The 21,137-nt window shown below is 38.5% G+C and overlaps 1 protein-coding gene across 1 annotated transcript in view; it reads left to right on the forward strand.

Moving 5' to 3' along the window:
* The window catches only part of ITGB3BP (integrin subunit beta 3 binding protein), a 50,868-nt gene that overhangs the window by 26,809 nt on the left and 2,922 nt on the right, over positions 1–21,137 (forward strand). The window contains exons 5-8 of the mRNA XM_060773660.2: positions 750–828; positions 3,767–3,860; positions 4,461–4,520; positions 20,046–20,099. Coding sequence (XP_060629643.2) covers positions 750–828; positions 3,767–3,860; positions 4,461–4,520; positions 20,046–20,098 — 286 coding nt within the window. The 3' untranslated portion in view covers position 20,099. The remainder of the gene's footprint in view (positions 1–749; positions 829–3,766; positions 3,861–4,460; positions 4,521–20,045; positions 20,100–21,137) is intronic.

Genomic DNA, 21,137 nt, shown 5'->3' on the forward strand with positions numbered 1-21,137 from the left:
CTGATCTTTTTTTTTTTTTACTGTACAGCAAGCTTATTTTTGTTCTGTGGCAATGTTTCAGTTGTTTCACTTGCTGTGAACAAGCCAGGGTTTTACGTCACTACAGGTAAAGTGATATCCTATGAGAAGAAAAGGCATAACATGGCTTGAGCTCCTGCCATCTTTTTACTTTATTACAGAGGATTTTTTTTCATGAATTGTCGTGCTTCTATCTATTGAAACTGGGCTCATTGCAAGCTTTTGGATGCTGTAGAATTGCCAAGAGTTCTGTATCATCTACAATAACTATTATTGTTTTTGTTTGTTATTTCCCAGTGGCTTGAAACAAACAAAAAACATATCATTGAAAAATCTAAGATACAAAAGTTAAAACAATCAAAAATTAAAAACAAGTTGAATAATAAAAAAAATAAAAACAAGTTTAAAACATATTTAATTGAACACATAAGTGTGCACACATACCAGCACTATTAGCAAAATCTATCATATTGTTTTGATAAGGGAGGCCATATATCATCACCTGCCTAAACAGAAAAGGAGTTTCGACACCAGCTGAAAATGCTCTCTTCCGCGTTTCCAATTGGATTTTCCTGTGAGAGTGGCAGGAGAGAAAGGAAGAATTCCCTGGGAGATCTGAAAGCACAGGCTGGTTATTGTTTCAGTGTCATTTGATGTTTGGTTGTTTGGCTCTTTTTAAAAATGTTTCAGTTAAATTAAATAAGTAATACCATGTTACTTTCTATATTTAGACTTTTAATGCTACCGTCTGCTGTTGAAGATTCTCTAGAAAGATTCATCCATATCAGAAAAAACTTAACCAGTCTACAGGTCTGAAGTCTTTCTTACTATTTTTCTCCAGTTCCATTTAATTGAGCAATTTTTTTTAAGGTATTCATTTTCTAACAGCTTGAGATTTGCAATATACACTACATATTGTTAGCTGAATACAAATATATTGAAAATCTGGGTTCCAGAGTAGCAGTTTAAAAAGCTTTTTCTACAGATGCTCACTATGGGTAAAGTGACTAGAGAATTGGGTTGGAATGGAAGAGGGGTATTTCTCTATACCGAAATACCCCTCACATCAATAAATATGCTCCCACCTCCTCATAACTACTGACCTTTATAGTGATGCTGTTTGGCCAAATTAGAGATGGGAAGGCCTGCAAAAAATGGAAAATTGGGGGGGGGGGGACAGGATTGTTTCTGCTTTTTCCAAAGCCATGAAAATTGAGAAGTGTGTAGAATATGTTCTTTTTCAATGATAAATAATATATCTGTGACATGGTATTCAATTCATATAACACGAAGACCTGGAAGATTTCTGAGACTTTGTTTCTATACACTTATCTTTTCCATTTTTCTGGGGAAAAGGACTTTGGAAAAATCTGTTTTTTATCCCAGTTTTTCCAGTTTTTCTCCAGGCCTTTCCATCTCTAGCCCAAGTATTGTGAGAGTGCCTGCCTTTCCTGCTAAATAAATGATGAAACTACTTTTTAGCTTCCAAAGTTTAATTCTGCTATAGAATTTATTTTTGGGCACTTCTAGCCAAATGTGTGACTGATAGAAGACTTTGTAGCATGTGATGAAGCAGCTGGTTTAAAATAACAAATCTGCCATGCATTTTGTATCTTCTTCAAATAAAAAAGCCAAACTTTTTACAGGAAGAATGCTGTGTACTTTTTGCCTTTTTAATATGGTAAGCCAGCTGCCTATAAAAGATATTAATAAAGAAGACCTTTTAGAGAGAAAATTCCAGAGAGATCTTTTCTTAAGTGTGCCGTTTTATCAAGTTTTGTTATTTTAAAAATATTTCTGAAAAGGTATTTCTAGAATTAAACAAATTCAACAAATATAGAGGGCCTCTCAGATTGTTCTGGTTGTACTTTTTTCAGAGTGCAATTTGTTGCTTCCCACCATAGAGGGAAATACGATTCAAAAATGAGTTTGATAAGATGTGAAGAGCTTCCTCAAGAAAGTCTTCAGCACTGAGTACATCTCTTTCTAGACCTCCAATATAATATCTGTATGTCATAATAGTAAGGAGCCAGTTTGGTCCTCACTTTTCTAAAAGTACCCCATTCCATCTTGAGACCTGCAAGTATCCATTGTGTGCTTTTCTGTGGAGTTGTGTCTAATGCCCTGACTGGTTATTTTACAAGATTAAAGTGTTCCTACGATATGATCTGCCTTGGATTTAGCAAATTCCTCCAAAATAAGTTTTTGGGGAATTACTGTATCACCTGAATCGAATGCTCACATTTTTCACAAAATTAAGTCTCCAAAATTAGCATGCACATTAGAATGGAGTTTGTATATGGTGCCCTCCCCCTTTGCCTACAGAACTGCCCAAAAGGTATAATCACCCCTCGCTGCCGGAAGGCGCTGTTGCTGTTGCTTCAGGCAGCAGGGAAGTGACCATCTCTGCCTGAGCCCAGGAGGAGTGGAAGGAAAAGGCATCTGATGGAGGGAGAGGAGCAGGCCCCAGAGGCTGATTGGCTGAACAGGCAGCTAGAGGGCTTGGCTGCCTCTTGCCTATTGCTATTCCATTGCCTGTCTCCCTGATGTGACCTTGCTTCTAATCAGGAATGCAGGCAGTAGAATGGGCAAGAGGCAAGAGGAAGCCTAGCCCCTCCATTAGGTCCTCGCCTTGCCTGCGCTGTTGGGTCAGATGTGGCTGGATGTTCCCAAGGATTCATTTAGCGCTGAGAAAGAAGCCAATCCATGAGGACAGCAAGAGGTGGAGGTAAAGCTGGTTTTGAAAAGTGTGGAAGGGAAGGCAAAAGCTTGGCCAAAGTTGGCTGGTGAATGAAGTCAGTTGGGAACCACGTTACATTTGCCAGATAATATTTTTTTTTGCAAATTAGGGTTTTAAAATTAGGGTGCGCATTGCATGCAGTGGCACACTAGACTCAAGTAAATATGGGTATTTTTCCAGCGCTGGAAGTAGAGACATTACAACACCATGGGAAATCTATCTTTGTAGATTACAACATTCACTCGGTCATGTGTAGGCTTGTTTCTCTAAATTTTTGGCTGTTGATATGCATTTGCTATTTACTTATCCACTGCTCCCCTATCCTAAACGTACTCTGTCCAGCAGATAGTACTATCTGGATTACCTTGCTCACGGCTTCTACATAGTACCTCAGCTTGGAATAGTTACTTGTTTGAGATTACAGTTTCCAGAAGCTGCTAACCAAATTTGGAATACTGGGAGTTGTAGTCTTTAAAAAGTAACTTATTGTAGTCCAGATATTGCAAACGTATTTTGCTAGTCATTCCATGCCTCCTTGGGCATCTCACCAGGAGAAATGCAGCTTATAAATACAGTAAATAAATTAATACTTGAGAGTTGATCGGGTCAGATTCCAATGGCAAGGCAAGGGAGAAGAGATGCTGGGCTGGGATGAAATGTATCCTCCAGCCAACGTCTTAGTTCTTTTGCCTTGCAGAGTATATGTGTCAGGATACAGAGAGGTTGGGTAAACTGAGAAACAGCTCAGGCGGTTGGCATTCAGGCAAGTAAACAATTTAGAAATGTGATGGGTAGCAATTTGTTTTCCCTTGTTAATAATTTCTTCAGACTGCAAAAGCCTGACATGTCTTTGAACTTCACAACATAGATAAAACTGGGCATGCACACAACCATTTAATTTCTAATGTCAGATATTAGCAGTTGTCTTGGCTATTTAAACTAAAGAAGCAAAACAAGTATAAAGTAATAGAAATGTCATTCTTTTCTTACATTAAATTCTTCTTTCAGGCTTTAGAGGGCATCAGAGAGCTTGAGAATATTGTTGGAGTTTCAGACAACTCTGGTAACATAAAAGAAGAAGTGAGAAAAACTAGGAAGCTGAGTAAGAAATACTTTTCTTCTTTTCCTTTCTGTAGGATGTTTAATATATCTTCTTTCACATAATTAAAATTTACATTTTGTATGAGCATCCATAGCAGATATTGGAGCACATCATAATGCAATACAGATCACTCATAATTTATTTGACTCATGCCATCATACAACTCAAAGAGATTTTCTAGAAAATCCATTAGGTAAGAATGTTGATCATAATGGACAAAACTTCTATTTTACAGCACAACCCTATATATTTGAAAGGGGAGTAGTGCTCGACATAGTTCCTGTTAGAACTTGGGATGGGTCAGTGCTAGAGTTTTAATTTTGACCTAACGTGGACCCAGCCAAGGTTTTCTTGAGCAAGTGTGTTCTTGCAGACTTCATTTTCCACCTTCAGACTTCCCAAGTCTTGGATGCTTTTCCCTGGGGGAAAGAGGTGGAGGAAACCTTTGAAACTGGATAGTGGGACTCTGAATTCAGTCAAGAACATTTCAATCATATTTCTCTGGATTCTAAGGATAAAAAGATATATTTTTACTGCTCTTCTACATGAACATCGCACAAGTAGAGTTTTCATACTATCTAAATATATTTTTTTCCATAGTAGAGAAAGCTAGACAACAAAAGCTGCTGAGAAAGAGCAACGTAAGATTTCCGACCCAAGGTAATTTCCCCTTTTCTTAAAATTGACATAGTAATTACTTTGATGTTCCATTTAGGATTTTTCTTCTGGCAGGCTTAAAATACTCCTTTTCAAGAGGTCAGAACAGATTTGTTCTTCATGTAGCAAAACCAAACTTGTATATGTATGCATGTGTAACGTCAGGGAGCTCTCTTTGGTGATGTTAATCTTAAACTATTTGACAAGAAAAAGACATTTGCTCATTTTTGCTTTCAGACTGCTTAAGTTCCCAACTGACCTAAGTAGAATTGTGGCAAAAGTTGAACTTTAGACAGTCATTCCGGAATCCGGTGATATTAATATATATGTGGGCATATGCAGCTCTCTTCCAGTGTTCACATGTACAGTACATTGCAGATGTATGCAATCTAATATACATACAGCTGTACATTCATGGATCCCCTTATGCAGGCATTTGTGCCATGAAGAGCAATGTATCCTTCTGGGGAGGCTCGCTAGGATGGGACTCAGAGGCACGGTTTTACTGTGGCTCCGGTCCTTCCTGGAGGGTCGTTCCCAGTTGGTGAAGCTGGGGGACTCCTGCTCGGACCCCTGGCCATTGACATGTGGGGTCCCGCAAGGTTCTATTCTGTCCCCCATGCTATTTAACATCTACATGAAACTGCTGGGAGAGGTCATCCGGAGTTTTGGAGTGCGGTGCCATCTCTACACAGATGACACCCAACTCCACTACTCTTTTCCATCTGACTCCAAGGAAGCCCCGCCTGGCTGCTGTGACGACCTGGGTGAGGAAGAACAAGCTGAGGATCAATCCTGACAAGACAGAGGTCCTCCAGGTCAGTCATTCGGCTGATCGGGTTATTGGGTAGAAACCTGTGCTGGATGGGGTTGCACTCCCCCTGAAATCACAGGTCTGCAGTTTGGGGGTCCTCCTGGACTCAGCACTGACGCTTGATGTGCAGGTGTCGGCAGTAACCGGGAGGGCCTTCCCACAATTAAGTCGTGAAGTCTGACCTCGTGACCTTACCTCATGAAGTCTGATTTGACCATGGGGGTCCATGCCTTAGTTACCTCTAGACTGGATTACTGTAATGCTCTCTACGTGGGGCTACCCTTGAAGACGGCCCGGAAATTACAACTTGTCCAACATTCAGCAGCCAGACTAATAACTGGGGCAACTTACAGGGAGCGGTCAACCCTCCTGTTCAAGGAGTTCCACTGGCTGTTTATTTTCCGGTCCCAATTCAAGGTACAGGTTATCACCTATAAAGTCCTAAACGGTTTGGGACCCGACTACCTTTATGACCGTATCTCCCTCCATAAACCAACTCGGGCCCTCCATTCTTCTGAGGAGGCCCTTTTTTTGCCCCTGCCAGTCTCACAGACTCGCCTGGTGAGTACAAGGGAGAGAGCTTTTTCCTCTGTGGCCCCCCGACTCTGGAACTCACTACCTGGAGAGATTAGGAAAACCCTTACCCTAGAAACCTTTAAAAAGAACCTCAAAACCTGGCTCTTCCACTGCGCATTTGATGAATAGATTTATATCCTCACACTAGTGTTTAGCCTCAACGTTTTTTTATCATTGGAGTACATTCCCCCCTTATGGGAAAGCTTGGTTCCACAACCTCCACTATAATGAGCTCTCCTCCGCAAATAATCTGTCTCTGTTTTATCTCGCCTGAGTTTTTATTCTGCTTTTAATCAGCCTTTCTTTTATCCATTACATGTAGCTTGCCCATTGTCATTGTGATTGTGCTTATTGTAATCTTATATTGCTATGTTTTCATTTGTTTTATGTAATTACGTTATTATTGTTCATTATTTGTGTTTTCGGTTTTATTTTATGTAATTGTTGTTTGGGCTTGGCCTCATGTAAGCCACACCGAGTCCCCATCGGGGAGATGGTGGCTGGGTACAAATAAAGTTTTATTATTATTTAAAGATAGGCATCCGAGAGAAGTACCAACTGCAGAAGCACCACACAGGCTTTCCACTAGAAAATGTATTCTGATGGTTGGGGGACATTCAACAAAAGCCTGGTGTATGGATTAGGGATTGCAATGAAGTGGAGAATATGAGGATAAGAAATGGTTTTCCTACATTCTACCATCTCTCTAAGGCAGTGATTCTAAACTTTTGGCCCTCCGGGTGTTTTGGACTCCAGCTCCCACAGTTCCTAACAGCTGGTAAACTGGCTGGGATTTCTGGGAGTTGAAGTCCAAAACAATTGGAGGACCAAAGCTTGGGAACTACTGCTCTAAGGGAAAGCAAGATTTATACCATGCTGTGTGACATACATTTGGTGTGGTGGTCGTGCTTATATTTTGCAAGTGTGGTTAATCTTCCTCTTTTTGTTGTTCTTGTGTGCCTTCAAGTTGCTTTCAACTTAATATGACCCTATCATGGGGTTTTCTTGGTAAACTTTGTTCAGAGAAGTTTTGCCTTTCTCTGAAGCTGAGAGAATGAGTTGCCCAAGGTCACCCAGTGGATTTTCATAGCTAAGCAGGTATTCAAATGTTGTTCTCCAGAGCTGTAGCCCAGTGTTTAAACCACAACATCATGTCTGTGCACAGCATGAAATAGTCATCAACATTTGCCAAATGTGGAAATGTAGATGTAGGTTTTTTTTCTACAAATGGAAATAAGTAATTTAGATGTTAAAAAAAAATAGTCATATGAAATGGCATTGCTGATGTGGAGAATCAACTCTGTACACTTATACCATCTCAGATAGCTTGATATAGGATTCCACTTAGAATTGTGCCAGTCTGGCTAGAATACACATTTTAATTCTCTGGGTACAGACTGCCTCTGTTCATAACTTTTTTTTTAACCTTTTCCTCCTTATCCATATCACCTTGTCTTAACTTCAGGTTTTGAGTGAACAGTAAAGCCTTGATGCATCTCAAGGCTTTAATAATGATAATAATATTTCTCTAGTGCCTATTACTGGAGGACCTGAGAGCACTTTACAAACATTTATGAATACAGCCTTGCCACATCTCAGAGACGTATGATCTCTATTTTACCAAGTTCCATCTCAGCAAAGTGCTTAAGAACATGTCTTGCATTAAGCACATGAGGCGCATCGTTGACGTCACTGCTTCTCTGAGTTGAGGTCCAACTCAACGTTTTAAGCAGTTTTTTCCCCCTGAAAACAGGTACATGTATAGTTTGGTATTATACATCTGAGTGGCTCATAATGAACTTACGAGTGGGTTAAATTAATGAGCTGCTTCCATGAGGTCTTATGGAATACTTCCCATTCATTCATTCATTCATTCATTCATAGACAGTATTTATTAAATACTCTTTTGCCCCTGGGGCTCCTAAGCAACATTGTATATATCTGTTTGAATACATGACAAACACAACATTTTTATAGCAGTTTTAAAACTCAGACTGCATTGACCAATACAGTTTTGACTGCCTGTTGAATGTCTGTTCACTTTTGCAAAAATGGTCTAAAACGGAAGTTGCATGCATCTGATGAATGTATAAGACATATGTTGAAATAAATCCAATAATTAAGGTGCCCTAAGAGTTTTGTTCTTTAAGTTTTGAGAAACTTAAAAGAAAACACTTTTTCAAGCAGATGTCATATGTGATTCTGCGTGTCATGGACCAGTTTTTCTTCTTCCAACCCATGATGCCATTGTCCAATGATGTCCATGTTTATAGGAAGGTTTGAGCAGTTGTTTCTCTCTCTGTTTCAAGTTCTTCGATATACAAGCAAAGATTCAAAAAATATTTGGAAATGCTATTACGCAAGCTAAGAAGCTGATTCCATAATGACACTCTTGCTACTAAGGTTGCTGGGTTTCTTACTTGGAGAAATAGCATCAGCTCTTACAGGACATGCGTATCTTTGATGACAAACGTACAGTTAAAGGCTATGAAGATGAGTGACTTGTCTGACTGTGTTAAGTTCAAATTGAGAGGACAGCTGACTCCTGGTTCTGTGCCTTAAACTCAAGGCAATACTTCCTTCCTCCTAAGCTTGAAGTCATTTAGCATTTATATTGATAAGTTCTGAAATCTCTTTAGCTCAGCAATGTGTTCTTGCTGCCAGACAGCCAGCCACACATCTTGATCAAATAGATTAATTTTCTCTCATGGTTATGATTTAGTTTTTAAAAGACACAGAATAAAGGACATTTTAACTATGACAACTTAGCTTGCCTAGTGTCAGATGTGTTGAGTGGTGTTTTCTCATTTTTTATTTTTTACGTGTTGTGAACAAATAGCATCCTTTTCTTACTGTCCCCCTCCCCCTTTATTACTTTATATTTGTTTCTTATCTGTTGATAAGACTCTTGAACCAAGAGGTCTTTGGTGAATTATATAATTTCAAGCAGTATACTACATTGAACAGCAATGACTTAGTTTCTTAGTTAAAATTTTTAAAAGCAACAATTATCTTTCACGAAAGATGGCTACTCTTTATTACATTTAAGAAGGGGAAACCTCGAATGCCATAAGCTACATACTGCATACCCTTAACTTCAGTGTTGGCTTAGTACCTGTAATGGACCATAACCCATCACTTAAATTATGTGATATTCCTCCTTTGCCATTGAGTGAATCCACATTCCACTGTAAAAGTAACTGTACAGTTGTTTATACAGGTTGATTTTCCTTATCCAAAATGCTTGACATTAGAAGTGTTTTGGATTTTGGATTTATTCCTGCTATTTTGAAATATCAGTATTTAGGTATACAAGTATTATGTATGGAGATGGAACCCAAGATTAAACATGAAATTTGTTTATGTTTCAAATATACTTTATGCACTAAGCTTGAAGGCGATTTTGTACAGTATTTTTCATAATGTTGTGCATGCAACAAAGTTTGTGTACATTAAATTGTCATAAAGCAAAGCTGTCACTGTGTGAATCATTTTGTGTTTCTGATTATTTCAGATTTTGGAATTATGGAGAAGGGGTGCTAAATTTGTACTGAAAAGAGCTGAATATATTCTTATAGTTATAATATGTAATCATATCATAGGCTGTATACCTAGGAAGGCAGTGGTAAGTAATCTCTGAGTGTTCCTTGCCTGGGAAAACCCTGTGAAATTCATAGTTGCCATAGGTTCACAGGTGAATTAAAGGTACATATTATACATTTTAATTTTTACCTTAATTACTGGGCAATGAAATTAATTAGAATACATTTGTTATTTGTAGTTACTTACTGACAAGCTGCAAATAGATTCTAGAAATTGGTTGTCATTCAGTCAGTCAGTAGACTTTATTTCGGTCAACAAACCATCGGCTAAGTCAAGTGAAAGTAGAATAATGGAATATAACATTTAAGTAATCAATAACATCAAATTTGGCTTATGATTAATGAAAACAAGGTTGTAAGAGTTGTGCGGTGTAAGAGTGACTTTTGGTGTATATGCCACGGTGTTTATGCTATAGCATTTTGTAGGATTTATTCTGCTCCTCCCCCCATGCTGTTCACATTCTCCATGTATCCACAGGGGGTTTGAAGCCATCACCAACCTGCTAAGGACATAGAGCTGTCTTTCTCTGTTTTGTCAGATTAAAAAGAGAAATGGTAGAAATTTTGAACTGGTACTTGAAGTCAGAAGTAGACAGGATAAAAGCTAACAAACCAAAGACAAAGTCATTGTTGGAAGCTTGTTTCATTTGGTTAGAAAGATTGTATTCAGTGTGTTCTGAGTGAGGTTATCATTGCCAGAAATTTGTAATCGGGGCAATGCTAATGTGTCCTGTAGGAATCTTTGGCATCTATGGCAGAATAAAGTGTAGCATAGGCAGTGGTATCTATGAGCTTAGGAGAGAAAATATACAGGATGCTCTGGTGAGGTTAAAAAGATAAAGACTTACTTGTAATGTCCCAGGTAATTCATCTCAGATGAAGGAGTGGATAGACAAAGAGAGTTACCTAATTTTGAAAGAGAAGTCCCTTATGCTGACTCTCATGCCTCTTGAAGGAGAGAGAAACCTTCTCAAGAAAGGGTAATAAAGCACTAAATAGTTTTTGGAAAAGAGGGGAAGGTGTCTCAGCATGCAGGCAGGAAGCAAAGTACTTTGAGTTACAGAGATCTAAGAAACCAAGGTGAAAACAAAGCAGAAGGCATGCATCACAGGGTTCTCTCTGTCATTAGTTGCTCTATATACAACTGTTGGTGCCTTTTCTCTTCCGATAAGTCCAATGCTTAGAAAGCTCCTACTGGTCTTGCATCAGCTTGGGCTGCTGGACCAGTTGCAGCCCTCTTGGGCAGAGGGGGCCTGGTCACAGTTGCTGATGATCTCTGACCCACAGATTTGACTACTAGGACACATTGTATTTTTTTTGGATGGCTATTTGGGAACTTCATGTGGTAGAAAATATGGACAGATCTGTATCAAAGAAGCCCCACTGTACTAAAGAGCTCCCTCTTTGCTTCTGGGAAAAATTGGAAACCCATTAAGACATTGGACCAAGATATGCAACCACCTTGTCCATGAACATTGTATTGGGATATTTGCCATTTTTAGTGACCCTATCTTCAGAGATGAGTAGATGGAAACTGAAGAGAGGAACTTTCCTGTATTAATCACCAGTTTATGGTTTGTTCTTCTCGGAGGAGTATCTTTTGTTAACCATCAGCATCAGGTTAAGATCTTCATAGTTGTTTGATCTATTAGTGAGCTGTGGCCTTTTATATAGTTTTTCTGTTTTCACCTGATGTTTTTAAAAACATTTTTTCTGTGACAACGTATATTTATATCTTTTATTTCTTTCAGTTAATGTCAGTTGGTAACTACTTTATGAACTTCATTTAAAAGGCAGACTATTAATTATTGAAATGTAAATATAATGCAATATATGCATAACAATGTTGTAATTCTCAACCAGAACTGAAAACATAGCTTATATTGTGGTTTCCAGTTTTGGTTTGGAAGAACCAGAATTGTTGCAAGCAATATTGTTGTCTTTGTTTTGAATAATAAAAGCATAACGTCAAAAGTAACCTAAGAAATGGGAACATTGTTTGGTTTTTTGGTGAGTGGGATGAGTAATGTTTTCTTTAAAGGACATTTTGCATAGATTTTTAAAAGGGTTTTATATACGTCTTTGAACAATCCTGACAATCATGTTATTAGTAAGCCCATATTTATATTTATAACAGCCAAAATATGTCTGTTTGTCTGTACTACAAGGACTGTTGCTAATTGACCCTTTGTGATGTCACCAAATTGGCTGTTGCTAGGTGAATGGTTGGATGTTGCTATGCAGAGCGGCCCTCTGTGATGACACTAGAAAAGAAAGGTGACCGAAAGTGAGGAGGAGCTGAGGAGCCTTCTAATCAAGGTGAAAGAAGAAAGTGCAAAAGCTGGGTTGCAGTTAAACATAACCCCCCCCCCCCCCCCGCAAGATTCTGGCAACCGGACTGATTGATAACTGGCAAATAGAGGGAGAAAACGAGGCAGTGACAGACTTTGTATTTCTAGGTGCAAAGATTACTGCAGACGCAGACTGCAGCCAGGAAATCAGAAGATGTTTACTTCTTGGGAGGAGAAGAATGATCACTCTCGATAAAGTAGAGAAGGTTAGAGACATCACACTGGCAATGAAGATCCGCATAGTTGAAGCAGTGGTATTCCTCATAGTAACCTATGGATGTGAGAGCTGGACCATAAGGAAGGCTGAGCAAAGGAAGATAGATGCTTTTGAATGGCGGTGTTGGAGGAAAATTCTGAGAGTGCCTTGGACCATAAGAAGATCAAACCAGTCCATACTTGAGGAAATAAAGCCCGACTGCTCACTGGAGGGAAGGATATTAGAGGCAAAGATGAAATAGTTTGGCCACATGATGAGAAGACAGGAAAGCTTGGAGAAGACAATGATGCTAGGGAAAGTGTAAGGAAAAAGGAAGAGGGGCCGACCAAGGACAAGATGATGGATGGTATCCTTGAAGTGACTGGCTTGACACTGAAGGAGCTGGGGGTGGCCACGGCCAACAGGGAGCTCTGGCTTGGGATGGTCTATGAGGTCATGAACAGTTGGAAGCGACTGAATGAATAAAGAACAACAACATGAGAGGACGTGAGGAAGGAAGGAAAGAGCCACACAGAGCGCTATATTGTCATAATGACATTGTGAGGCCTCTCAGAGCTCTGGAGTAGGTGAAAAGAGTAGAGGAAGGAAAGACAGAAAAAGAAGGGAAGGAGAAGGAAGGGAGAAAGGGAGGGGTAGAAATAAAAGAAGATAAAGGAAAGGGGAAGAGTTATGAGGGGAGGGCAGAAAAGAAGGAGGAAGGAAGGAAGGAAGGAAGGAAGGAAGGAAGGAAGTGAGGAAGGAAGTGGGGGACAGCAGTCGAGCATTATTGAGTATATAAAATATATATATAATGTTTACATAGCTACAAAGTTACTGCTTTTGGTAATGTTAGTAAGGTTATATTACTTGAGGGGAAGGATAGCCTTCACAGTGAATTACATGATAAACTACCTCAAACGTACTTTTCAGATCTCATCACATTATTAAATTCTCTGTTTCTATTAGTATGCATCCCATAGTTTTTTTTAACTTAATACATACTGAGTGGGATGCATACTGACTGCCTCACACCCAAATACTGTGATTCTTACATTCAGAAAATGTTGCCCTTTGTCTCATCACACCTCAGAAGGTTAGCTCCTCCCAATCCATTCAGAAACAGGATTCTGGGGAGTCCTGAGAGTTTTTTTTTCATCCCTCTATCCCCCCCCCCCCCGTGTTTTTCCTTTTTTCTTAATCTTTTTCCCACGTTTGCCAGGTTTTCTGTTGAAATTTCCGACTTTACTAAACATTGTTCCCACTCTTTTTATGCAATAAGACAAAATATGTACTATTACTCCAAGTCTACTGGAAGCGCCTTTCTTTATAGAGCAATCTTTTACTTGCAATAAAAAAAAAATTTTTAAAAAAGAAGACTCCTTATGTCACTTCCTGACCTTTAAACATTTTCCCCCCTAAAGCTGCTTAGTAACATACCCTCCAGTGTCTCGGAACTACCACTCTTGCAAGATTTGAAAACCTACTCGCATCTGTGCAGTAAATGCATTTGCCTGATCTCTACCTTTTGGTGTAAAATACGGAGTTCTGAAGAATCTAATGTGATGAGGTCCTTTCAAAATCTGTTTTGGTGTTACTAATGATAAGGGTTAGAGGGAGGGAGGGAGGACAGGAGGAAGGAAGAAAGGAAGGAAGGAGGAAATGGAATACATGCAAGCCTTGAAGCATGATCCCAGGTAAATTGTGTTTCCTCCACTATTCCAGGCCTGCACAACCTTTGGCCCTCCAAGTGTTTAGGCTTCCACCTCCCAGAAGCCCTAGCCAGTTTCTCCAGTGGTCAGGAATTCTGGGAGCTGAAGTCCAAACCACCTGGAGGACCACAGGTTGTGCAGGCCTGCTCTGATCACTAGAAAAAAATAAACATATACTGTCATACTTCATAGCTGCAGGAGAAGGCTACCACTAACAAAGCCAACATAAGTCCTCCCAGGGGTGAGAAAGGCGGTATATAAATACTGTAAATAAATAAATAAGCATCTACATCCAAAATCAAACTAGCTAGTTCCCTCTGGGTCACATGTATGAATCCTTTGCTGCTTCTAGGTTAGGAAATTGGGTGTTTATTCCCCAAACCTTAGGCTGTCAAAGTAGAAGAGGTGTGAAATGTAAGCATTTTCATTAGACACAGTTATTCTTTACTGGGAAACCAGTGGTATCCTTAAAAAATGGCCCACATCTCATCTTTCCTAACAAAGCCAACGTCAACAGCATGGTATACTTAGTCTCATTTTGAGATAGCTTCTCCTTAGCTATCATAGCTACAGTATTCATTAAACATTCCAGGTCATGATGTTTTTTTCAGTTTTAAATGCTAACTACTTTATCAGCTCATAAAGCAGCTATTGCTTACTGTGATGTTTAGAAGTGCATATGAATCAAAACAATACTTTTGAATTTTAACTGCACAGCACAAACATGGCTGGGGGGGGGGGGGGGCTGGAGATCTATTTTGCTGTCCTAATCAGAATTGGACAGAAGTAAATGCATAATGGAGAAAAAGGCTAGGGGTGGAGGCCAGAGAGAGAACTCTTATTTTGCTTCTAACTCTTGGATGTGGCTTTCCATCATTATTTTTAATTAGTTACGCTCAAGACATAAAACTTATGACTATTCTTTGGCTTGATACAGATGGAATGTCACATTATCATCACATGGTGAGACATGAAATTTATTTACTTTACGTAAACAGCCTCTACTTAAAACAACTTAATTCAGAACATTCCTTCATCAATGGGCAGCATTATGTGGATCTTAGTATATCATTTTGCATTAGCAGCATAAAAAATGGCACCATTGTTTGTCCATGACTAGCATTTACAGTAAACAAAAATGTTTTTGAAGAGAATGTAAGCAAAGTCAAGAGCAGCTGCCAGAAGATTAAATCTTGCTGGGTTGCTGCTGTCCAAAGCATGCTTTCTGAATGTGTAGGTTGCTCCCTGCATATTTCAAAGAAGACTTTCAACAGTTTTAGCCTTTTGAAGGGCTGAGTGCAAACAAAATGAACCTTCACCCCACTGACTCTTTGAACATACTTGAATGTCCTTCAAGATCTAAAAGTGATGCTTTACTTGCTAGACAATTCTTTAATCAACCAGAATTAAAGTATCTGTTTATCAATATACTTGGGTAGACAAGACAAATACAGAAGTTTTTCAGGCTTTTAGAAAAGTACTTTCGTGTGTCCTGTTATATACTTCATACAGTCCCATTTTCTCAGTAGGTTTCAAGACAGATTTTCTGTCATGTAAGAGCATGGAGCAGTGGGAGGCCAGCAGACAATATTGGACCCAACAGCGATTTTGTTCCTAGCCTTTTGCATCTACTTTGTGATTCACCTGCATGATACAGCCATTTTGCTGAAGTTAAGCAGATCTATGTCAAGACTTTGCCTGATTGAAAGACAACCTGGGAATCACATATTTGTCACAGTGCTTTGAGTTCATGATGGAATCACAGAATAGAAATATACTAGATAAAATGACTAAATTGAGCAGAGAAAGAGCAGATATTTGGGAGTGGTGGTGGTTGGGTAGCAGTAGGGAAATAGATGTGTCCTGTGCTGCACATTTAGGACAATACACAATATAATATTTTCTCTACATTTTAGTGTTTAGGGCCTTTTTGTGAAAGGTAGCCTATTGAGTCAGATTGTTGATTCATCTGGCTCAGTACTGTTTTCACCAGAGTTAAGCAATCTAGTGGTTTTCAGTTGTTTTGAATCATAATTCCCAACAGTTCCATGCAGAATGGCTCTGGTCTGGAATGATGTGAGTTACGTGCTAAAACATACATTGACTAATTGATTTTCAAGTTTTTGGTAGAAGGTTTTCCATCCCAGTTTGGAAGTACTGAACTTGGAGCTTTCTGCTGGAAGACCAGGCACTGTCAGTGAGCTATGGCTGTGCTTCTCTCTGATCATGTGAGAAGTGATCTAAAAGTCTGATACTGTGGTTGTACAATTGGATGGCATCTTTATCTGTTCCATCCATTACATAAATCCTTTGCCACAGTGTCTTCCAGTGTGTTGGAGAAAAACAATAGGTCTCAGCTGATGATCTTGACCAGTAGGTCATCCACAGATTGCTGGAAGGTTCCCATATTAGGGTCATTCAAACATCCCTCAATGGTACACTTGTAGAAGAAAGAGGAATAGCTGCTACCTTCATTGGAAACCAGATCAAGGAACAGTTTTGCTGTTGTAGTAATGATGAGAGAGTGGTTTGAATTATTTACTACAATCTACTCTGGGGGTGATAAGCAGAGCCCTCAACCACTCCCAAAATTTCAGCCTACAGTTTCCAGCAGATAAATCCTCCATAGCAAATGAGTGAAGGAGTTGCAATTTGAAGACATGGGAGTGCCACAGCTGCCCAATTCTGATTCCAACAAATAAAAATCTGTATTCTGAGCTTTGTTAGATAAAGTATGCAATTCTTTCCCACTTTATAAACCAGCTGAGTCTACATGTATTCTCTTCTTGTCGTTCTTGAAGAACTGTGCATATGTCCTACACAGTTTTCCTGTATCATTAAGATTTGAGAGTGCACCCTTCTTTCAAGGTTGTTCACTGCCAGAGATGTACTTGGTTTGAGGCATTTCATCAATCTACACAGTAAGGGAAGTAGTGTTTGGATTTTCTATGTGTAGTCATCTTCACAGTTTTACTAGATATCAGTATATTGGCTCATTTAAAAAAGTTTGCAAATAGACAGATCAGGTGCTAAATAGTCATATTTATATTTGTAAAAAGAGTTTTCTTATTTTCTTTTTACATTTATGATGCTCTTGTGTTGCAGTCCTATGTATGTGTAAACTGCCTATAGAGCTTTGGAGATAAATAATTGATTTGGAGATAATTTATTTACCAAATAAATAATGAAATAAAATAAATGTGCATTCAGGTCTGAGAGCCTGGTGTAGAGGTTTGCATGTTGAACCAGGACACTGGAGGACAAAGTGTGAATCCCCGTTCAGCTATGGAAACCTACTGGGTGATTTTGAAGAGTCAAATTGTCTCAGCCTTGGAGGAAGGCAAGGGCAAACATTCTCTGAACAAATACTGCCTAGAAAACCTCATATAGGCTCACCTTAGGGCAGTAGTGTCAAACTTGTAGCCCTCCAGGTATTTTATATGTCAGTTCCCAGAATTCCTGGCCATTGGACAAACTGGCTAGGGCTTCTGGGAGTTGGAATCTGAAACATCTGGAGGGCCGTGAGTTTGACACGTCTGCCTTAAGGTCATCATAAGTCAGATGTGACTTGAAGGCACACAACAACAACACTCAGACATAATCTACCCTGTATTTTTGCACTTTCTTTGGTGGGGGGAGGGAATCCATGAATGCAGAATTCATGGATACAGAATACAGACTGTATTTATCCACATTTTCAAAGTGTGTGCAGTAGTGCTTCATAGCCTCAGGGCAGGGGAGGCTTTTTAAAAAGCTAAAAGGGAGCACATTTTATGTGTGTTTACTCAGAAGTAAATGTGTCCAGAACTGCAATCGTGTTCCTTCAGAGTGGCTTAGGGATATATCCCTATAGTAAAATCTTGTACATGCCTACTGAGAAGTGAGCTGCGCTTGAGTTCCCCCTAGGTAAACACATAGTGTAGTTCATTTGAAAGCTGTGCCATTCTTAAGATTATTTTGTAAGAGGCAAAGTTTTGGCTGTATTGATTTTTGTGGAGATTTTTTTTGTGTGCTTCAGGTGAGACTTTAATCTGTCTCGTAGAGGGATGCTACTTAACAGGAAGAAAAATGGTTGGTACTCAGTTATTCTTTTGACCTATAAATACAAAGTGGTTTGGTCCCCCTTTTCCCCCTCATTCTTTATATGAAAGAACACTTTGTTTCCTACAAGACACTTGTCTTAATAGTTGGCACAGCTGTAATTAGGGTGTGGATTTTAAAATATAGCCTTCAATGTGTGCTGCATTGCAGGCCGAGGCTACCTTTATGATAGATATTTTGGAGGCAAACCACAAACCTCTCCAGTGATTTAATAGCCTATGCTATGTAGATGAAATATTAAGCTATTAACTTTGGTGGCAGACATACAAATGCATATGAGACATATGGTTGTAAGGCTTGAGACATACACACAACTAACCATACATACACACCTATGCACATATTGACTTGTCAAAGTGTGTTGCTTGTGTGAGATTCTACCAACATTCTGTATCATGTCCTTTATACTTTTGTTTTAATGCCTTCTCTTGGAGGACCCTCATCTCATAAGATGCAGTAGCACTCAAATGTGAGGATTTAATGAAAAGTTAAACTGTTACTAATTATATTGGTCCTGTATATGATCACTTGTATGTAACTATAAGTACTCTAAATACCTGTTTCTTCTTTGAGATGTATAATAGTTATTTTAAATAAAAAAGGCAAGGCACATCGGTTTAGTCTCACTTAATAGCAATTACATTTTAAGAGACGTAAATAACTTTCCATCTAGACATTACAAATATCCAGGTGCTCTGTATGTGCTGATGACAACAAAATTGAAAAGAAAGACTGTAATAATTCTGACTGGTTTTCTCTGCAGAAGATATTGATTATTTGTGTGTGGTGAGAGATTTGGAAAATTCAATTAAAGGAGTTGTGCAAAGGTTTCATAAATTTTCCTTGTACAGCGTGTACACAGACACTGTTGCGTATTAAATCAATGCAGCACTTCACAATATATTTTCTTTGAAACATAAAAATAAATAACATTTAAACAGTTCTGCTTACTACAGAAACAAGTTTTATTTTCTGTGAAGCATTTAGTCATGTGCTATCACTGACTCATACACATTTGCCAGCTGTAACAAATTTTATAGACATTTTCTCCAGAGACATCGCTCATGTACTATGAATTTTTAAATGAGCAAATGGTGAAGACGGGATGTCAGCAATATAAAAATTGATCAGTTAAAAGATAAAAGCATAAGTAAAGAGATTTGTATGGTAGTCTTAATAGGTTTTATTAAATAAAAATACTATAAAAGGACAGTAATGAATAGACTGAAGACTTTAACTGTGGTTGAGGTGGAGAAAAATTATTCTGGCACGTTTAAGAGAAGATTGGTTTTATATCACTAGACAGGTGGCCATTTTTCCCCTCTCTCCTTCTCCAGTTGAGAGCTTTACGTGGTTTAAAGCATTCAAAGTTGCACACACATGCACAAAACAGAGTAAACTTTCTGCTAGATCATGACCTCTTATTGTGAGGTTCCCTACCTTCCCTACCTTTCTATAAAACTCTTGAAGCTGCTGCACTGTGGGTTGAGGCCTTTTGGACACTACCACAGTAAATTCCAACTATGAACTGTTGGTCCTTTGTGGAAAGATAAGGTACAGTGATAGCAAACCCAGTGGGAAGACTTGCGGGCCAGATCATATAATGTAGCCATAATAAGTAGTGAACAATACGTGTATGGTTAAACTGGCAATAGACTTGATATATGTTTCCTTTCAGCTTTTTGTAAAAAATCACCCTGTTCTGAGAATATGAAGCATTGCTGCACACTTCGAAAATATCTATTCAGCCCCCTGTATCCACATATTCTGCATGCACAGGTTTCCTCTCCATAGAAAATCCAAACAGAAAACTTGTCTTTTGCCATTTTATATAAATTATTCCATTTTATGATGCCATTGTATATAATGGGACTTGAGCATCCATATATTTTGGTATTCGTGGAGTGGAGGTGGATCCTGGAACCAAACCCCAACAGATCCCAAGGGCCCATTGGCAATTATTGTTAACAGTTAAAACTGAAATCTTCAGCACTTGGAGTTATTTGTTCTTTAAGGTAAACTGTATTTTACAATAGAAAGTGGTCATTTTCCATTGAGATCTATGGACCTAGCTGTATTGACTGTGGCTAGTGATTCTTGTTTCTAATGTCATGTTTTGTATTTTTTATACAGTTAGATATGAAGTATAGTGAAAAAACATGTCATTTTTGTTCTCTAGATTATCACAGACCACTTAACAGCTTTGCGTTCCTTAAATCCATCATTGACTAAGGTGAGAAGACTTTCCTGTTTGAACAAATGAGTCTAAAATTTGTGATTAAACATGTAATTGAAAACATTATTTTTGAAGAATTGCAGATCAGTGGAGATAAATTTGTATTTTGATCAGATTTTTTACGGGTGGCTGTGGGGGAGTGTTAGCTATCCTTTTAGGAGACTTTTCAATTCTACAATTATTTTGATTTTATCATAACTCATAATGTGAAATAGACACTATTTTCACTTGGACACACTTTATTGAATGTGCTAGAGTGTTGTGAATGGAAAAGGAATTCAAATTTCATCATCATCAATATTTGCTTTGAAAGTAACACTCCTTTCAATTGTATCAGAGTAAATATATGGTGTTTATTTGGATGTAATGTTTTACCGAAAAACATTATTTTATCTATTTATGTCTCTATCAGAATGTAATCCCATGTTTGCATTCTTCAGATGGAACATTTGCTTTTTCAAAAAAGCTTTTCCTTTGTGTTTGCAAATACTCATTCAAATATTACCACATGAAGTGTCTTCTTTTTCCTCTTTTGGAAATACATCAAAGCAAAGTTTGCAAATATTATACCCCTTTTTTCTGCCAACTTTGGAAATTCTAGTTTTCTTGAGAGCTCAATGTATAACCTTAAATTTGTTTTCCAAATAGTATTATTTCCAACTTTGATCTGAATGTTATTTCAGAGCTATTCTTGCCTCTTGGTGGTCCCTTTCAGCGTAATGCTGACTCATGAAGTGTAGTGTGGTAACATAATGGTACCATTCCCATATTGTAGGTAGATTCTGCATTATGTATGGATACATGGAAGTCTTTCCTTTTCCTTAGAGCCTCTCCATGGCATTGTTTTTTTTATTCAACATTAAACATCCTAAAGTGTAATGAAGATAGCACAATTCTTGCCATGCAGGGCAGGCAAACATTAAGTCCATTGTGTGTGTCAAATGTGTCAACCAGATACCCCAAGCAAAACAAGGAGATTTTGTCACAGAATATGACAAATGTATACAAATGTATAGTACACTTCTAAGTTCACAG

Source organism: Anolis sagrei, chromosome 4 (assembly GCF_037176765.1).
Source record: "Anolis sagrei isolate rAnoSag1 chromosome 4, rAnoSag1.mat, whole genome shotgun sequence".
Taxonomy (NCBI): Eukaryota; Metazoa; Chordata; class Lepidosauria; order Squamata; family Dactyloidae; genus Anolis; species Anolis sagrei.